General features: G+C 41.5%; 1 protein-coding gene across 1 annotated transcript in view; it reads left to right on the top strand.

The window, feature by feature from the left end:
- Impg1 (interphotoreceptor matrix proteoglycan 1) overlaps positions 1–16223 on the top strand; it is a 116264-nt gene that overhangs the window by 14300 nt on the left and 85741 nt on the right. Inside the window, exons 5-7 of the mRNA XM_052729495.1 lie at positions 2960–3063; positions 6904–7056; positions 14505–14563. Of these exons, the coding sequence (XP_052585455.1) occupies positions 2960–3063; positions 6904–7056; positions 14505–14563 (316 nt within the window). The remainder of the gene's footprint in view (positions 1–2959; positions 3064–6903; positions 7057–14504; positions 14564–16223) is intronic.

The following is a 16223-nucleotide window of genomic DNA, read 5'->3' as shown; positions in this document are numbered from 1 at the left end:
AAGCAAATGGAAGTAGAGAGAAAACAGGTGTAAATAAAAAGAATATCTAACAAAGTAGACATCAAACCAAAAGCGGTCAGGAGAAATAAAGGAAGTTACTTCCCACTGAGAGAGAGCATCTGGCTTCCTACTCTTTGTTGGTACAATCAAATGATTGAGATTTTGCTAAAAACAACTATATATATATATATATATATATATATATATATATATATATATGAATGTATGTATTCTTCATTTCATTGTGTATATATTATTGTTTGTTAACAAGAATGACAGCTGAACTAACCAAAAAAGAGAGGTAGAAGACCAAAATTCATAAAAAAGAATGAAGTTAGGCCATTTGCAGTACAATGGGTACAACTGGAGATAATTTTATTAGGCAAATTAAGCTAGTTTCAGAGAGAGAAAAAACATCATGTTTTCTCTCATTTTTAGTTCCAACCTACCACAGAGATTAGGATTTGGTGAGAAGCATTACTAGGCACCTTAGGTGTGAAGCAAGGGAGGGCAGTCTTTAAAGGAGGTTAAATGTACTAAAGAATAGGCCTGTAACCTGATAAATGGTCCTAGTTTTTTTAGTCCCAATAATTTCTCTTTTCACAGTAACAAACTAGGACATTCAAACAAGAACATTTTTCATCTAGTTTAACTGCTAAGCTATTTTCATTGGGGAAAAAATAGGGTATAACCAATTAGTTATAAAATAATAAAGTTTTGGTAGTTTGAATTGTTCTCCCAGGGTGGAGTGTTGTGGAATATTACTTTAACTACGTAAAGATGTGTTACATTTGTTTATGTTGCACTTGTCTAACTACGTAAAATGTGTTGCATTTCTTTATGTTGTGGAATATTACTTTAACTATGTAAAAATGTGCTGTATTTGTTTATGTTGCCTTTGTTTAATTATGTAAAGATGTGTTGCTGTTTCATCTTGCATGCCTAAGACACCTGATTGGTCTAATAAAAGGCTGACCAACCAATAGCTAGGCAGTAGAGGGCTAGGCAAGACTGTCAGGCAGAGAGAATAAGTAGGAGGAAGAATCTAAGCTTGGGAGGAGAAAAGCAAGGAGAAAAAGAGAGATTCCCTGGGCTAGCCAATCAGGCAGCCACCAGACAGACAGACATGGAAGAAGTAGGGAAGCAGGCTTTACAGAATAAAAGAAAGGTAAAAAAAAAAAGTCCTGAAACAAAGCGTAGATGATGATAAACAGATTAAAATAAGTTATTAGAGCTGGTGGGACAAGCCTATACTAAGGCTGAGCATTCATAACTAATAATAAGTCTCTGTGTCATGATTTAGGGGCTGGTGGCCTGAGAAAGCCTGCTACCATGGAGAATTTCTCCAGCTCAAATGCTTGCAGCAGGCTGTTCAGCTATAGTTATCAAGGAAGATACCAGTGATACTGTCCTTCCAGATCCTAATCAACCAAATGACATGGACTATTTTACCCAAAAGTATCACCTGTTCTAATACTCTATCACACTATAAGGTGACTTTCTAAGTAATCATAAATTACTGTGTATTTAAAAAGAAAAGAAGTGATAAAGGTTTAAGGAAATAGATGTAGACAATTTAGACATTACACAATGGTGGCCCACAACCATCTGTAACTCCACTCCCAGGGGGTCCATTATCCTCTTGTTACCTCTGAAGACATCAGTCACACACAAGGTACATAGGACATACATGCAGGCAAAACACTCATACACATGAAACAACAAAACAAATAAATGTAAAAAATATATATAAATGTGCTTTAAGTCATTTCTCCAGATAACACAATAAGACCCACGATTCCATACTTAGTGCAATGACATCACAGAATCTCACAGAGCCGAACAACACTTTAAAATGTTCTTAAGGGGGAATGAAGAAAGAACAAATTTTTTAATTGATATATCCTGTTTCCTAAGGCTCAAAACTAAACCAGTACATTCTATGTTTTTGCCTAATTAAAATAAAAAGGAAAGCAATTTCTGACTAAATATAAACTAATTAATCATAACACTATTTTCTTTGAACATTTCTACAATTATAATTTATAATAAAATAGTAATACACATAGGTTAAAATGATTTGCTCCTTGAATAGAACCTAGACTTCCATTACTTGGTATCTTTAAATGTTTCTGATCTTTTTCCAGGGATCTGAAATAGTTTTTGATGGTCATTCTAAAGGGGATGCTTTACAGGGTGGCTTGAGGGGTTGGAGAGATGACTTAGTGCTGCTCTGACCAAGGAAACAGGTTTGGTTCATAGTACTCACATGCTAACCCACGACTCTCTGTAACTCCAGTTCTAGGGGATTCAAAGCCCTCTTCCGAACTCTGTGAGCAAAAGGCACTCACGTGGTGCACATACAAAAATGCAGGCAAAATATTCATACAAATAAAATAACTCAAAAAAAGAAAACTAAAATGGCAATCTTAATGTTCTTTCATCTCTATTTTTTTATATTATTTTATATTATATTATTATTATATTAATATATATTATATTATATTATAGTCCATAATCTAAATTTTTAATGTTTAAAATTTACTGATTGCTAAAGCAGTCTAGACTTTAAAGACTTGGGTAATGTTCTCAGATAATGTTCAAAAGAACAGATTCAATATAAATACTTGGCTTTATGTCCTTTAAATAGTCACAAAGAGAAACATTAATCAGGTCTCATTAGACAAATCATTTAACTGTACAACATATAGTAGAACTCCAAATTTTGGTCCCAGAAGGAATAACTTAATGGATATTGAAAGTGTGACTTCATGGTTTTTTCAAAGACATATGTATTGGGTCTTTGAAAAATGAATTCAGAATGCATTTATCTGACATATGGAATTGTGGAATCTTGACCTTGTTTTAATTTAAATTGGAATTATGAAATCTTGACCTTACTCTAATTTAAATTTTTATAGTCTTAGTTTTGTGTCTGAAATCTTTCTAATTTCTACAGATGTTGCCAGCATGTCACTGGGGCCCTTCCCACTCCCTCCTGATGACACATACCTCAACGAGATTCTTAATGACACCCTCAAAGACATCCAGAAGCCCACAACAGTAAGAAGTTCTGAGTTGGCAGTTTTTCATGCACATGTCTTGTCTTTTCTTTTTTGTTATTTTTTCTCCTGTCTATGTGTATCTGGTGTGTATACATAGGTGTATGCATGTTCACATGTATATGGGCACATGTGTGCTAGGATTATAGTTGGGCTCTCATTTACCCTTGGCTTTTCCTTGGATTCTGGGGATCACAGCCTCAGTCTTGTACAGTAAGCACTTACCAGCTGAGTCATGTCTCCAGCCCTTGGTTTGCTTTCTTCAGTAAAACAGGGAAAGGGGTGAAGGGATCAGATACTCAACACTTTTAGTGCTGTGTTTGCATCACACTGCAATCTCGGTGACTTTATTCTATTCAACTATTCTTTGTTATTTATTTTTATTTTATGTGCATTGGTGTTTTGCCTGCGTGTATGTCTGTATGAATGTGTCAGATTTGGGAGTTACAGACAGTTGTTAGCTTCCATGTGGGTGCTGGGAATTGAACCAGTGTCCTCTGGAAGAACAGTCAGTGCTCTTAACCACTGAGCCATCTCTCCAGACCCTCTATTCACTATGCTTACGTCATTCTAGGAACTGAGGAAATAAACAGCTTGAGGATTAGGATAAAACAGGAGGAATTGCAAGAAGCAAGCAGAAACCCTTCTCCCCAATACACGACAGATACTTCTGTGTAATAATGCTCCCCAAGCATTAAAATCAATCAATCGATCACAACCAATTCACTCACTCTCCACTAAAATATAAGGCTTGTTGGCAGCGTTACTCTGACACATGCAGCAACCAAATGTATCAAATCCTCCACACTGAACCAGGGAAAAATAGAAGCAGTGGTCTAAGGCTAAGAGACACACTAGCGACCAAGTGGATGGGTGCAGCTGTGTTTAGAATGTCACTGAACAGAAGCATTGGTCCAGACAGTGCTGAAGCAGAGGAACGTTGCCCTCATTGCTCCCGAGAAATGGAGTTGGCTGTGCAGAGAATGACAAGCCAGAACTCCCCATCCTTCTACTGTTGCTGCAGCCACACCTCCTCTCCCCCAGAATCTTTGAGGGGCTCTTTTCCCTGCCCCATCCTTTCAATTTCCCTCCAAGGCAAGGCGAGGGCAAAAAATTCCATCTTCCCAGCTCTGCATGAGAAATCCTGATGAGCACCCTGCTGCCTACTCTATGTGCCCTTCAGGCAAGATGGCAGCAGGTACAGCTGAACTATTGCTGTGAACAAGGAATAAAAATAATGTGTTTTTCTGAAAATTTTTGCCTCACCAACAGACAAAGTGCTATTGAAAAAAAAGTATTTTATAGTTCAAAATATTTAGCATAACATTTATAGGATGAGTAGTCTTTCTTCCCTCTTTCTGTATGTTGCCTGTGTCCCATTTCCTTCAATATCTGGTATAGGGACCTTGCTCTGTGTAAATATTCCCTCACATTTCATCTGACATCTGCCATACCCCTTGGTGAGCAGCCTCTACCATTTGTAGCTATGGCCCATTCTTTCCCTCAGCAATTATTTTATTGAAGTCCACTGATGTGCCAAGACTAGGGATGTACATCAAATATCCCAAGATAAACAAGAGAAGCTCCTGCACCAAGGAACATATATGCAATTATATATGACAGAATACTCTGAGTGCTGTGATTAAAGGTGGCAGGATGAAAGACTGGGACAAAATGATAAGCCAGGACAGGTTGCAGGAGGTACATTCCTTAGATGTGCATACTCACTAAGTTTTGTACATAAATAGCCCCTTGGTTTTGCTTCAGGGGATTTTTGTACAGTAGAGAATTGTGTGGACCAAAAAGACTTGCAGATAGAAAGAAGACAACAGGCAAGTACAGGAGTCAGCGCCAAACAAGAGGCTGAAATGCCAATCAGTGGCACTGGCGTTCAGGGGAGACAAAGACTTCTAGACTCCAGACAGAGGAAATAGTATTTCAGACAAAACATAGAATGAATAAAATGCACATGTGTGTGTAGCTGGAGAATTTTTCTCCAGCTCCCACCACCAAGTCCCGCCAGTCCCAGAGCCCACTTATAAAACAAACACACAGACTCTTGCATTATTTAAACTGCTTGGCCATTAGCTCAGGCCTATCATTGTCTAGCTCTCACTCTTATATTCAGCCCATTTCTATTAATCTTTACTTTGCCACGTGGCTCATGGCTTACCGGTACTTTACATCTTCCTTGTCTTGGCAGTGGCTCCAACTCGTCTCCCTTTCCTTCCTCCTTCCTCAATTCTCCTCTCTCCTTGTCCCGCCTATACTTCCTGCCTGGTCACTGGCCAATCAGTGCTTTATTTATATCGAGCGATATCCACAGCATGTGCGTGTGTGTGTGTGTGTGTGTGTGTGTGTGTGTGTGTGTGTGTGAGAGAGAGAGAGAGAGAGAGAGAGAGAGAGAGAGAGAGAGAGAGAGAGAGAGGAGAGAGGAGAGAGAGGGAAGGGATACTATTGCTAAAGGTGGGAGCATTTTTAGAAGACTCTCCAGGAGGAGAAAAGCAGAATATGGCCTTTTATTAATCCAGCAATCATAGCCGCAGAGCGAAAAATGAACATTTTCAAGCAGATTGGAATAAGACTCTGGGAAACACTAAATGTGCAGAAAAAAAGTCTAGGTTTTAACCACAAGTAATGGGGAGTCCCTAGTAAAAGGTACTGGGTGAGAGGCATTTAAAGTCCATGTTTTTACATGTGGACTCTAAATAGAGCAATCTCTCCAGAGTCCAGAGAATGTGAACACTGAACCAAAGGGCCCCGATTCCAGTCAATCCTGAGAAATCATCTCCAGTCCACACAGAATGTGGACTGCAATAAGTGAAACCACATTGTATGCTTCAAAGTTTCTAGGAGAATAGATTTTAACGTTTTCAACATACACAAAAAGAGATGTTTTTGAATGTGAGGAACTGAATATGTTAGTGAGCTTGACACAATCGGTCCAGATCATAAACATATATCACATTGTACCCTATAAGTGTAGACAATTATCATGTGTTATTTTAAAAGTATGTTGAAGCTGGATGATGGTATTGGAATGATGGACATAGGCAGGAGGATCAAGGGTTCAAAGCCAGACTTAACTCTATAGCAAGTTTAGGAATAGCTTGGGCAACAATAAGACTCTGACTCAAAACAAGTAAATAAATAAAAATTGAAGACTGCCTCAAATTCAAGGTCAGCCTGGACTACAGATTGAGACCCTGTCTCAAATAAGTACATAAATAACCAATCCAATGGAGTTCCAGTAGTGCTTTACTTTGTCTCTCACTAAAATTCAGAAGCAACTCATTATTAGCAGTGTAAGAATGATAAGCGGCACTGGTTACTGATGTTGGTTACCACACAGAAAGGTCACGGCCATGGCAAAACCTAGTATCAGTATCAGAGCTTTATTAGGAGGAAGAGGGATTGGGGGGAACAAGAGGAACAGGCCTTGGGAAGGAGCACGTGCAGAGAGAGAGAGAAAGATGATGGGAGGAAGAGAGAACAGAACAGAGAGAGAGAGTGGGGTCTGAGTCATGGCTCTTGAAGGCACAGGTGAGCTTATGAAGCTACACCACGCATGCGCCGATTGTGTGACCACTCCGGGTACACGTAATCATCAGTGCATACTGATGACATAAGACACAAGACGTCTTGTCTAGTTCCTTAACTGTGCATGTGTGGTCATGCAGCTGGAGAGCAGCAGAATCCCAACAAACAGGACTTTTATTCCAAAACCACTTGATTCCCAAACAGTCAAGTCCAATTCTTGATGCAATAGCAACATATATTATTTAATATAGCAGATTGTATGTGGTTTACATTAATATAGGCCCTTTTTCTTTTAACCTAGGAAAGCAAAACAGAACCCATTCGTGTGTCTGAAATCTCACCAGAGGAGAAGGTGGAGTTCAGCATCTCTCTGCCAAACCACAAGTTCAAGGCAGAGCTCACCAACTCTGGGTCCCCATATTACCAGGATCTGGAGAGACAGTCCCAGCTACAGGTGAGTGGACTGTACACCCACACCCAAAGTCATGGCACTGTCTGGGAGCCAACAGAATGTTATACATCATTTGGCTATTAGCTCCAACTTTTTGTGACCAGGCGTCCATTGTTAACCACTAAAAAGAAAACTAACATATATTAAGTTCCAAAATATTGGGACAATTATACAGTCCAGCTTTTCCATTGGTCAATGTTATTTATGTTTAAATTATCTTTAATTTTTAGTAAGTTTTTCATTTATTTAGCTAAAAGCCATAAATATTCTACATATGTAAATTGCCATTATGGTAATGACCCATAAGTATACACTTTTCCAAAAATTCATCAAGGTGTATATTAAATGCTTTCATCTTTTTATGTCAATTATATATCAGTAAAATTGATTAAAATTTTAGAAGATTAAAATAAAATGATCACCTACGCACTAACTAGAGAATCTAATGGACTTAAATGTAAATTTTCAATTCATAATATTATATCCCTATTAATATTTCCACTTCTGCAATTTGAAAGAAATCTATGTTTACCACTATATCACTAATGCTATCTTTGCAATTTGATGCAATTTAAATACATGACGATAAGTAGACATAATTATAGTGTTTATTCATCAACTGCTAGAGCAGAAGCTAACCCAAGATAACGTTTCTATCTTTGAACAATATCATATCTCTTTGTCTTTGGCTGAATTCACATGTTCTTTAACTCTCTGCAGGATAAATCCAATTAAGTTGTTTAATGTAGCATATGGATGCTGAGAGTGGCATGGGAAAGGGGGGAAAAGGAGACAGAAAGGGTTGTAGACATGACCAGGGCTGCTACAAAAGTGTGCACCAGGTATAGTGAGTCCATCACAGAGGCACCAAACCCATAATGGTGCATGAAATTTTCTATGATAGAATACCTAGAGAGAGACATGTGGAAGGGCCATAGTTGAATATTAGTGTTCTCTGAACTGAAACATTCCCTCCAGGAGGAATGGAGAGACTCATGAGATTCTGGAAGTAAACATCACACTTCTGGGTATGCCGAAAGGAGTAAGATTATCAAAGGCTCTTCCTGGAGTGGTAAACAACTATGGGGGAGGGGAACCTGACCAGTGGGGACCAGAGAGTAGATTCCTAGACCAGGAAAGCTACCTGCAAGTCCTGCAGAGAGCTCTAGGGATGCAGCTCTCCTGGGTCATTGCTAGTGTTGGGGTGGACTTTTTGGTGATGCAGCCGCATTTGAGTTTTCTCTGGTCCTGAAAATAGCCCTTCACACATGCTGCTGTACGTAACCCCAATAAAACACCACTGGTTCACAATGTTGGACTTTGTTAAAAACCATTCCTTTAGTCTGTGTGTGTTCCCTACATGGAGTGAAAAGATGTGTATGTGTTAAGTCATCTAGACCAAGAAGGCAGCATGAGTGAATACTAAAAATGAGGGAAAGTTGAAAATAGTTTGTATTTCTGTCAATTAAAGTGAGAAAGAAAGAGTGTTATGCCCAGATCATAGAGACCCCCAAAAGACCACCAGAGAGACGGAATCCCACATGTAAAAGCAAAGAGCATTTATTTTCAAGCTTGGAGCTTGGACTCTCTGAGAGCAGAGAGTCCCTAGCCCAGGTAGGTAAGGTAAGTATAGGGAATGTTTGGAATGTCAGACATTTCTCCTTAGATGCAGGCCCCACTTTGGAATGTCAGACATTTCCCCTTAGATGCAGGCCTCCCTGGGTGGGGTCAGCTTATGGCTTTTCCTAGATTCAGGTATTGCCTGCCAGAAGCTTTGTCTGGGCTTCTAAGCCTGTCATGGCAGCTGTGAGGTCAAGCTGTTTTGCGCCCCCTCCCAACAAGAGGTGATAATGAAGGGGTATAAGACAAGTCTGAAAGGAAGGCCAGGTTTTATCATGGTGTCCAGATCTTCTGAAGATGTCCTAAAGGTATGAGGATTTGGTAGAAAGAGTGTTTTAAATACCAAATGAAACAGGTAACAAACTCTTCCGTTAGTTCATTCTGCTTACTAACTAACCCATGTCTAAGCACCGGTGTGTGGTTCATGAACACAGCAGAATCCTTGGCTTTCACATTTATAGAAATGATCCTTTGTATTTAATTGACTTGCTGCAGATGATGAGAGGGTTGGACGTAAGGGAGGTTTTATGAATACATCTCCTCTGTAGGTGAGAGGTGAGTAGAGAATTCTCAAACAATGAGGAAAAGAGGCCCTTTGCTACCTGGCCATGCTGGGAAAGGTTCAAGTGTATCCAGACCATCCACAAATGTGGTTTCTAAGTATGAAACCTTGTATTCCTTCCTTTTTTTAGCTATCTTTATAAAAGTTACTACCACATGAAAGAAAGCAGTCGACACTCTCAAGGAGAAGTTTAGATCTTGCTGAGGCTGAAAGAAATTGACCACAGACTCTTATCTGACTTGTTAACACTATGAACACATAAAGGAGCATAACAGAGAGTATTACGAGACTCTGTCTAACCTAACAAAACCATAAACTTAACCCAAGCCCAAACCTTAACCCTAACCCTAACCCAACCCCTAACTCACTGTTCATCATGGAAGGAAGTCAGGACAGGAACTCAAGTCTGGCAGGAACCTGGAGGCAGGAGCTGATGCAGAAGCCACAGAGGAATGCTGCTTACTGTTTTGCTCCTTATGGCTTGCACAGCTTGCTTTCCTGTAGAACCCAAGAACAGCAACCCAGGCATGGTACCTTCCACAATGAGCTGGGCCCTCCCCTGTCAGTCATGAGTTAGGAAAATGCCCTCACAGGCTTGCCGACAGTCCAGTCTTATGGAGACATTTTCTCTATTGAGGTTCCTTCCTCTCTGACAACTCTAGCTTGTGTCGTTGATATAAAACTAGACAGTAAAGTAAGTATCGTTTCCCCTTTAATGCGTGAGGAAACTGAAGCACAAAGAGGCAAATGGACATCCCCAGCAGGCAAAGTCATTACCTGGCAAAGAGAAGATTCCAACCCATTGCTAGGGTCAGCAAGAAGTCCCCAAAAGACCACCAGTCATGACGCAATCAACAAAAGCATTTATTATACCACTGCTGTGCCCACATCACCAGACTCCCTAGCAAGACCACCACAGAGCTGTTATCCAACGCAAAACACACAGGGGTTTATTGATAACAAGCAAGCCTGGGCTTGGTCCGAGTCCAACTCTTCGACACAGTGGATGGAGGAGGAAGGCCCTAAGCTCTCAGAATGAGGGTTTTTAAAGGGAAAAAACACTAACAGGGTGGTATATCATAGGATTGGGTGAGGGTATGTAACCTTTGAATTCACTGGTTGGGGTCAGGAGGAATTTTTCAACAAGGATTATCAGTAGGACATTTAAAACCCTCAGATGTTGTTTATCAGGATTGGTTTATGTGAGTGGGCTGCCATGGACGCTGCCCGGCCTAACATGTACTGACTATGGGGGATGACTCAGTGGCCCAGGCTCTGTCCTTGACTCATGCACATAACTCTAAGTTGATGAGGTGCCCCAGACAGTAAACAATTGACTGAACCTTGAGCAGTCAGAGTACGTGCAGAAAGGGAGCTAGTGCAAAGACTATGTCTTTTGTTCATGGCCCTCCCAGAAACTGCTTGCTCAAGTCTCAGGAAACTGAAATTGAGGCTTGATCTCTGAGAGAAGACTGAGCAGCCTTTTATGGTGTCTACTTGGTCCTTTTGCCACATGCATGTGGGATTGCTCACCTATCCAAAATGGCAATGATCTTGAGAGGGATATGTGGGTTCCTTTTAAGCACAGCTAAGGGGAGTTCGTAGGGCAACTAAGTCATTTGATAGGATTGGCTTAAGCAAGTGGCATTCATATTAGTACATTCTAATTGGCCAGGACTAGTTAGGGGCTGATTAGAACTACAGCTTTTCCATTTTGGGGCAGGCATGAACAAACCCCAGGCTTTGTCATAATTTAGTTATTACCTGACTTGGGGGGGGAGGGGTTTGGTCCAGGCCTAGTACATTCGAGAACTGAGGCCTAGTTCTTAAGTGAGTTATTAGAGGCCTGTCATGATATTTGCCTGGCCCCCTCACCCAGGTAGTCAAGCTTTGCTCCTTCATCACTACCACAATGCTTCCTAGTTTTCTCAAAGAATGTTTATGGAAAAAGGATAACTGTATCATCAAGTCGCCCTCTAGCCCCCCGAAAAGCTTACTAACAAAGATGTCTATGTCTTGCCCAACTTTACTCCAAAGAGTATCACATCACCACTGCTGACTCTTTCTGCGAAGTCTACCATTACCTAAGGCACAGTCCCCTGTATCTCCTGTCCCCCCACTGGCTCCTGTGCAGGACTGCTCCAAGGCCTGTATTAGAAAGCCAATCCATGCACTCGGCCCATAGCCTGTGTTAGCAGTCATTTGAGCCTAATCAGGAATTAATGGACAGTGCTTTGCAGTGATTTAATTTCCACAATAAAGCTAATGAGCAATTGAATACAAATGTCAAAAGGAATCACTTGATTGTTGTCTCAATGCTTTCCCCCCGTGCAGACACTCTGCAGAACTCAGCTGTAGCTGCCTTTTTATAGCCTGTTAACATACATTCTGGCAGAATCAGGGAGACCCCTGTGCACTCGGGATTATTAATAAGGTTAAGTGGGCACTTAATTAGCAGTTTAGTGGCTAGTGCTTCATGATTGGAAGGTCCCCACTAGATTACTTAGCAGAATTAACTGGTGGCTTTTGTCATCATGTCCCTAGACGCCATCCACACCCTCCGATGCAAAGCTGATTCTTAATCAAACTCAGACAGGGTTCACAAAGAGGGCATGGACACAAACAAAAAATCTCCTACATCAAATCCTGTGTTGTGGAGCCCTCATGGAGGAGAGGGAAGACAGCCAGCCCTCCCCATCCTGAGCACTGCAAGGGCAGCTTCCATGGAGGCGCTTCCTTGCTTCACTAACTGTTTGCACAATAGACTAGGGTCTCTGTAAAGAGACTACTTCAGAACCATTGTGCCTCGCTCCAGACACTGCAGCATGCACTTGACCTTCACACCCCAAATTCACCGTGGTCCCAAAGCTGCTCCCACAGGATAGCAGGTCCGGCCTGAAGTATGTACAAGAATCCCTCCTGTGGGCTTCCAAATAAGACCCAGCTCTGCAGAACCTGGCCCCTTCTTTCCCCTGATTCTTTTCTGTTCAGCTCATTACAGAGTAGGGGAGAGGCACACAAACTTATTTCCCCAGGTGTCCTTCCCCCACATCACAGTGGGGACCCTCCATCTGCCCTTCCCCGCTGAGTCTTTAAAAAAATAAAAGTGTCTAAAAGCTGAGTCTGCCCTTGGAGAATCCATGCTTGGGGTCGGAGTGAGGTGGGGAGGATTGAGGTTCTCAGGGAGCTAGTAACCCAGGTGGAAAAGTAGAAAACAAATAATAATAATAATAATAATCAATTATGAAAGTCACTGATTATCTGCCAGGCATGTGTTACTGTTTTCTCATTCCTTACTGGTACCTTGTGGCATGGGTACCCTTGTCCCATTTTGATCAAAAGACCACGATTCAAATGAAGCAATAAACTCAGGAGTTTGCAACTAGAAAGTAATAGCACCAATATTTAAACCCAGCCCTTCACAGTATCCTCTTATCACCCAGACTAAGCTGCTTTCATCACCAGAATTCCTATAGGTTCAGGAAATGAAAACTATTTTTAATATTGGCACAAGAAAATATAATTAGAAGGTAAATCAGTCTGGTGGAAGAAAAAAATTTCCATGATGCAGCCCAAAGCCCCAGAGGAGATTGGGGATTATCTCTCTGTGCATCACTGCTACAGTCCTTGGCGCTGGAGATGCAGAGGGGAGGTGATTTTAGATACAGTGACAAAGCGGTTGATGAGTTTAGAGAATGAAGAGATGAACTCAACTCATCAAGCAGTATTGTTAAATTCCTTCTGTGTGTGGATGGCACTCCAGTGGATTCTAAGAGCAAGGGAGCTAAAGCTGAAAAAAGAGGACTCCATCCCTAGGCCAAAGGGCATGCACCTCTTAGAACTCAGATGGTATACTTGAGAGATGTGGCCTGGCAGAGAGAAGAAATACTCCAAATTGCACCTGAGTTTGGAACTCTCACTTTTCAGTAGAGAAAGGCTCGGTGGAAGCAGTCAGTGAGCAGAAGATGGCCCGGGGGGGGGGGGGGGGGGGGGGAAGGGGGGAGGTTTGCGCTGTATTGTGGACCAAGATAAAATGACCCATGGGGCTTTGGAGAAATAGAAGTGCATGTTATAAATGGGGAAAGGACAGATGTCATCTTCAGTTCACTGGAAGGTCAGCTGCAGGCTACGCATAAATGGGATAACAGCAGAAAGAAGTATGTCTTACTTTTCTATTGCTGTGAAGAGATACCATGACAAAGGCAACTTATGAAAGGAAAGATTTAATTGGGGACTTCTAACTTGTCTGACCCAGGGAAGTCTAGACATAATGGAGATTTGGAGAAGAAATTATACTTGTGTGGAGAACTCAAGACTGGGTATAAGGAGATTGCTGAAGCCTTGGGAGAAAATCTGATTTCCCCACCAGAGGAGTGACAGATGAGAGAGAGGCAGGGATGGGGGACAAGGCCAGCCTCACTTGTCCCCTGTTGTCCCACTCAAGCTCCTCTATAGTGGGCTTTGCCTTCCTCTCAGGCCCTCTTGTCTTGTGGCCTTCCCCCAGAAGGCTGGGGTAGGGGAAGATCATGAAATAAGGAGCATGAGCTGGGAAGGCTGGCTGGGAACTCGCAGGGTCTTGGCACTTATAGACTAAAGACAGGAATCAGATAGAGCCAAGAAAACTGAACAGTGAGAGGGGAAGAAGAGGAAGGAAGCCAAAGAAGGACACTGTGAAGGAAGATTTGGAGAGAACCACCCACTTCCTCAGAACCTGGGGACGCAGAGATGTGGCTGGGAGCCTAGGGAGGAGCTAGGAAGACTGTCCTGATAGCCAGCCTCACTAAAGAGAAAACTTGTGAAATCCACGCAGGTCTAAGAACAAATCTAACTGATCAGTCATTTTGCATTTAATAATACCTTTAGTGTTGTATTTTCCAAATCCTCTAATTCAATTCAGGGAACATCATTAGCTTATCATTAGCTACATAGACAAAAATTGTGTATTACTCTATGGAGATGAAAATGCTGCAGTTAAAAAGGTTCCCTCCAAATGCCATCTTAAAATTATTTCATATTTTATGTAAAATAAACATTTCAAGCCTCTCAGGGCTATCCATATATGGCTTTTAAGCTAATAGCAAAGTGCTCTCTAAGCTTCAGAAATATCTGTGAATAGAGGGAGTTTGACATATTTTGTTTCAGCTTTCCATTTCAACTGTCCCCTAACTGACTCCTCAAATGTGTTTAGAGGCTTCGTTTGTTTGTTTATTTGGTAGCATCTGAGCCAATAGGACCAATGAATACTTCATACATTTCTTTCTCTCTGCAGTTGCAAAAGATATTTAAGAAACTTCCAGGGTTCCAAGAAATCCATGTGTTAGGATTTGGGTAAGTAAGAGAATTAGACTGTTCTCAACTTTTAAATCACTTCCTCCCCATCCTCCTTTAAAAGTGACATTTTGAGGATTAGAAGGTCCCTTTTCTCTCAGGTGTTTAGCTCAGTCTGGTCCTACAGACTGGATACTTTTGAGATACTGGAGCTCTAATTAGAACAGGAAGCTGTGCTACTGAAGGGAGAGCACAGGATCTGCAATGCGGCTCCCTCCAAAAGCTGGGAGCACTGTCCTCCCGCACCTCTCAGCTGTCCTTGGCAATGTCATTAGCAAACCTCTGGAAAATACCTCAGTAAAGACAGATCAAAAACAGTAACAATTAATTGCCTTCATACTGGCTTGCCTCACGTCCTCCCCAAGGCTAAAATCTCATCCCTGTTGGCATAAATTACGTTAGCCAGGAGACACAGGTGAATCTGATTGTTTTCTAAAGTGACTTTTAAGGGTGGAGGCATTGAAGGAATGGAATACACAGGGGCAAAGACAAGACTTCACAAAATATATGTTTTAATTTGACCTAGTGTATGGACTAAAGTAATGCTGTATGGCTCAAAAAGTAGTGACTTGAGCCAGGCGGTGGTGGCGCACGCCTTTAATCCCAGCACTCGGGAGGCAGAAGCAGGTGGATTTTTGTGAGTTCGAGGCCAGCCTGGTCTACAGAGCAAGATCCAGGAAAAGGAGCAAAGCTACACAGAGAAACCCTGTCTCAAAAAACCAAAAAAAAAAGTAGTGACTTGAAGCTTGAAATGATAAAATAACGCCATGCTAAAGCAGGGCGGGATCACACTCCAGCAGAAGCAAGTCTGTAAGCCATCTGTGCTCTTACCACCCTAATGAGGGTTCCCGGGTTTGAATGTTTGCTTCATTTTCAAAGTTCTCCTTATTTCAAACATCTACAGGCAAAATCCTGAAATGGTGCTTCTTACCAGTGTGCTGCCGTGCGCGCACAGCAGCCGTGGTGGAAGCAGAATGAACTTTCATGCCTAGTGAGGGACGAGGTGACTTGGGAAGATCAGGCCTTATGGGAGTCTTCCTGGCTCAGTCACTACCTGGTCTTGGAGCAGGAGGACACCTGTGAAAGCGCAGCTTATGCCTGGAGACAAGGGCTTAGGAAATGAACTAGCTGCATTTCCCAGGGCTGTCAGGCCTCTCTGATTTGTATCACTCCAGAGGAGAGAGATATCAGAAAGGGAGAGTGATAAAAGATGAAAGTCCCAATATTTACCAAAGCAAACTCATTTTGCTTTGTGTCGAGATGCCCCTCTGCAGTATTCGACTGGAAGTCAGATGGATGAGAGGATAATCAAAGGTGATAGGCACATATTTTGCATAGATGGCAGGCTCTTCTGAATAAAGTGCTACAGTTAAAGAACAAATTTTTAATCTACAGCTTCAGGAAATGATGGAAATGCTTCTCCTGGTGAGTGATTAAATGTGTGTTATTGCCTCCCTTCAACAAATGAAAATCTAATTGTAAAAAAAAAAAAAAAAAAAAAAATCTACTTCAGAGAAAAATCACAATGTTAGGCAATGAAATTTTCCAAGGTAAAACTTTTAAAGAGGCATGCCTGGAAACTGAATCTTTCCAAAGTGTGTCTGTGTCAGGATTTATTCCTATTTCTGCCAAATATGTTTATAAAATACATTTCATTGCA

Source organism: Peromyscus californicus, unplaced genomic scaffold (genome assembly GCF_007827085.1).
Source record: "Peromyscus californicus insignis strain IS unplaced genomic scaffold, ASM782708v3 Scaffold_11__1_contigs__length_118956290, whole genome shotgun sequence".
Lineage (NCBI taxonomy): Eukaryota > Metazoa > Chordata > Mammalia > Rodentia > Cricetidae > Peromyscus > Peromyscus californicus.
This window is presented reverse-complemented; position numbering and strand designations above follow the sequence as displayed.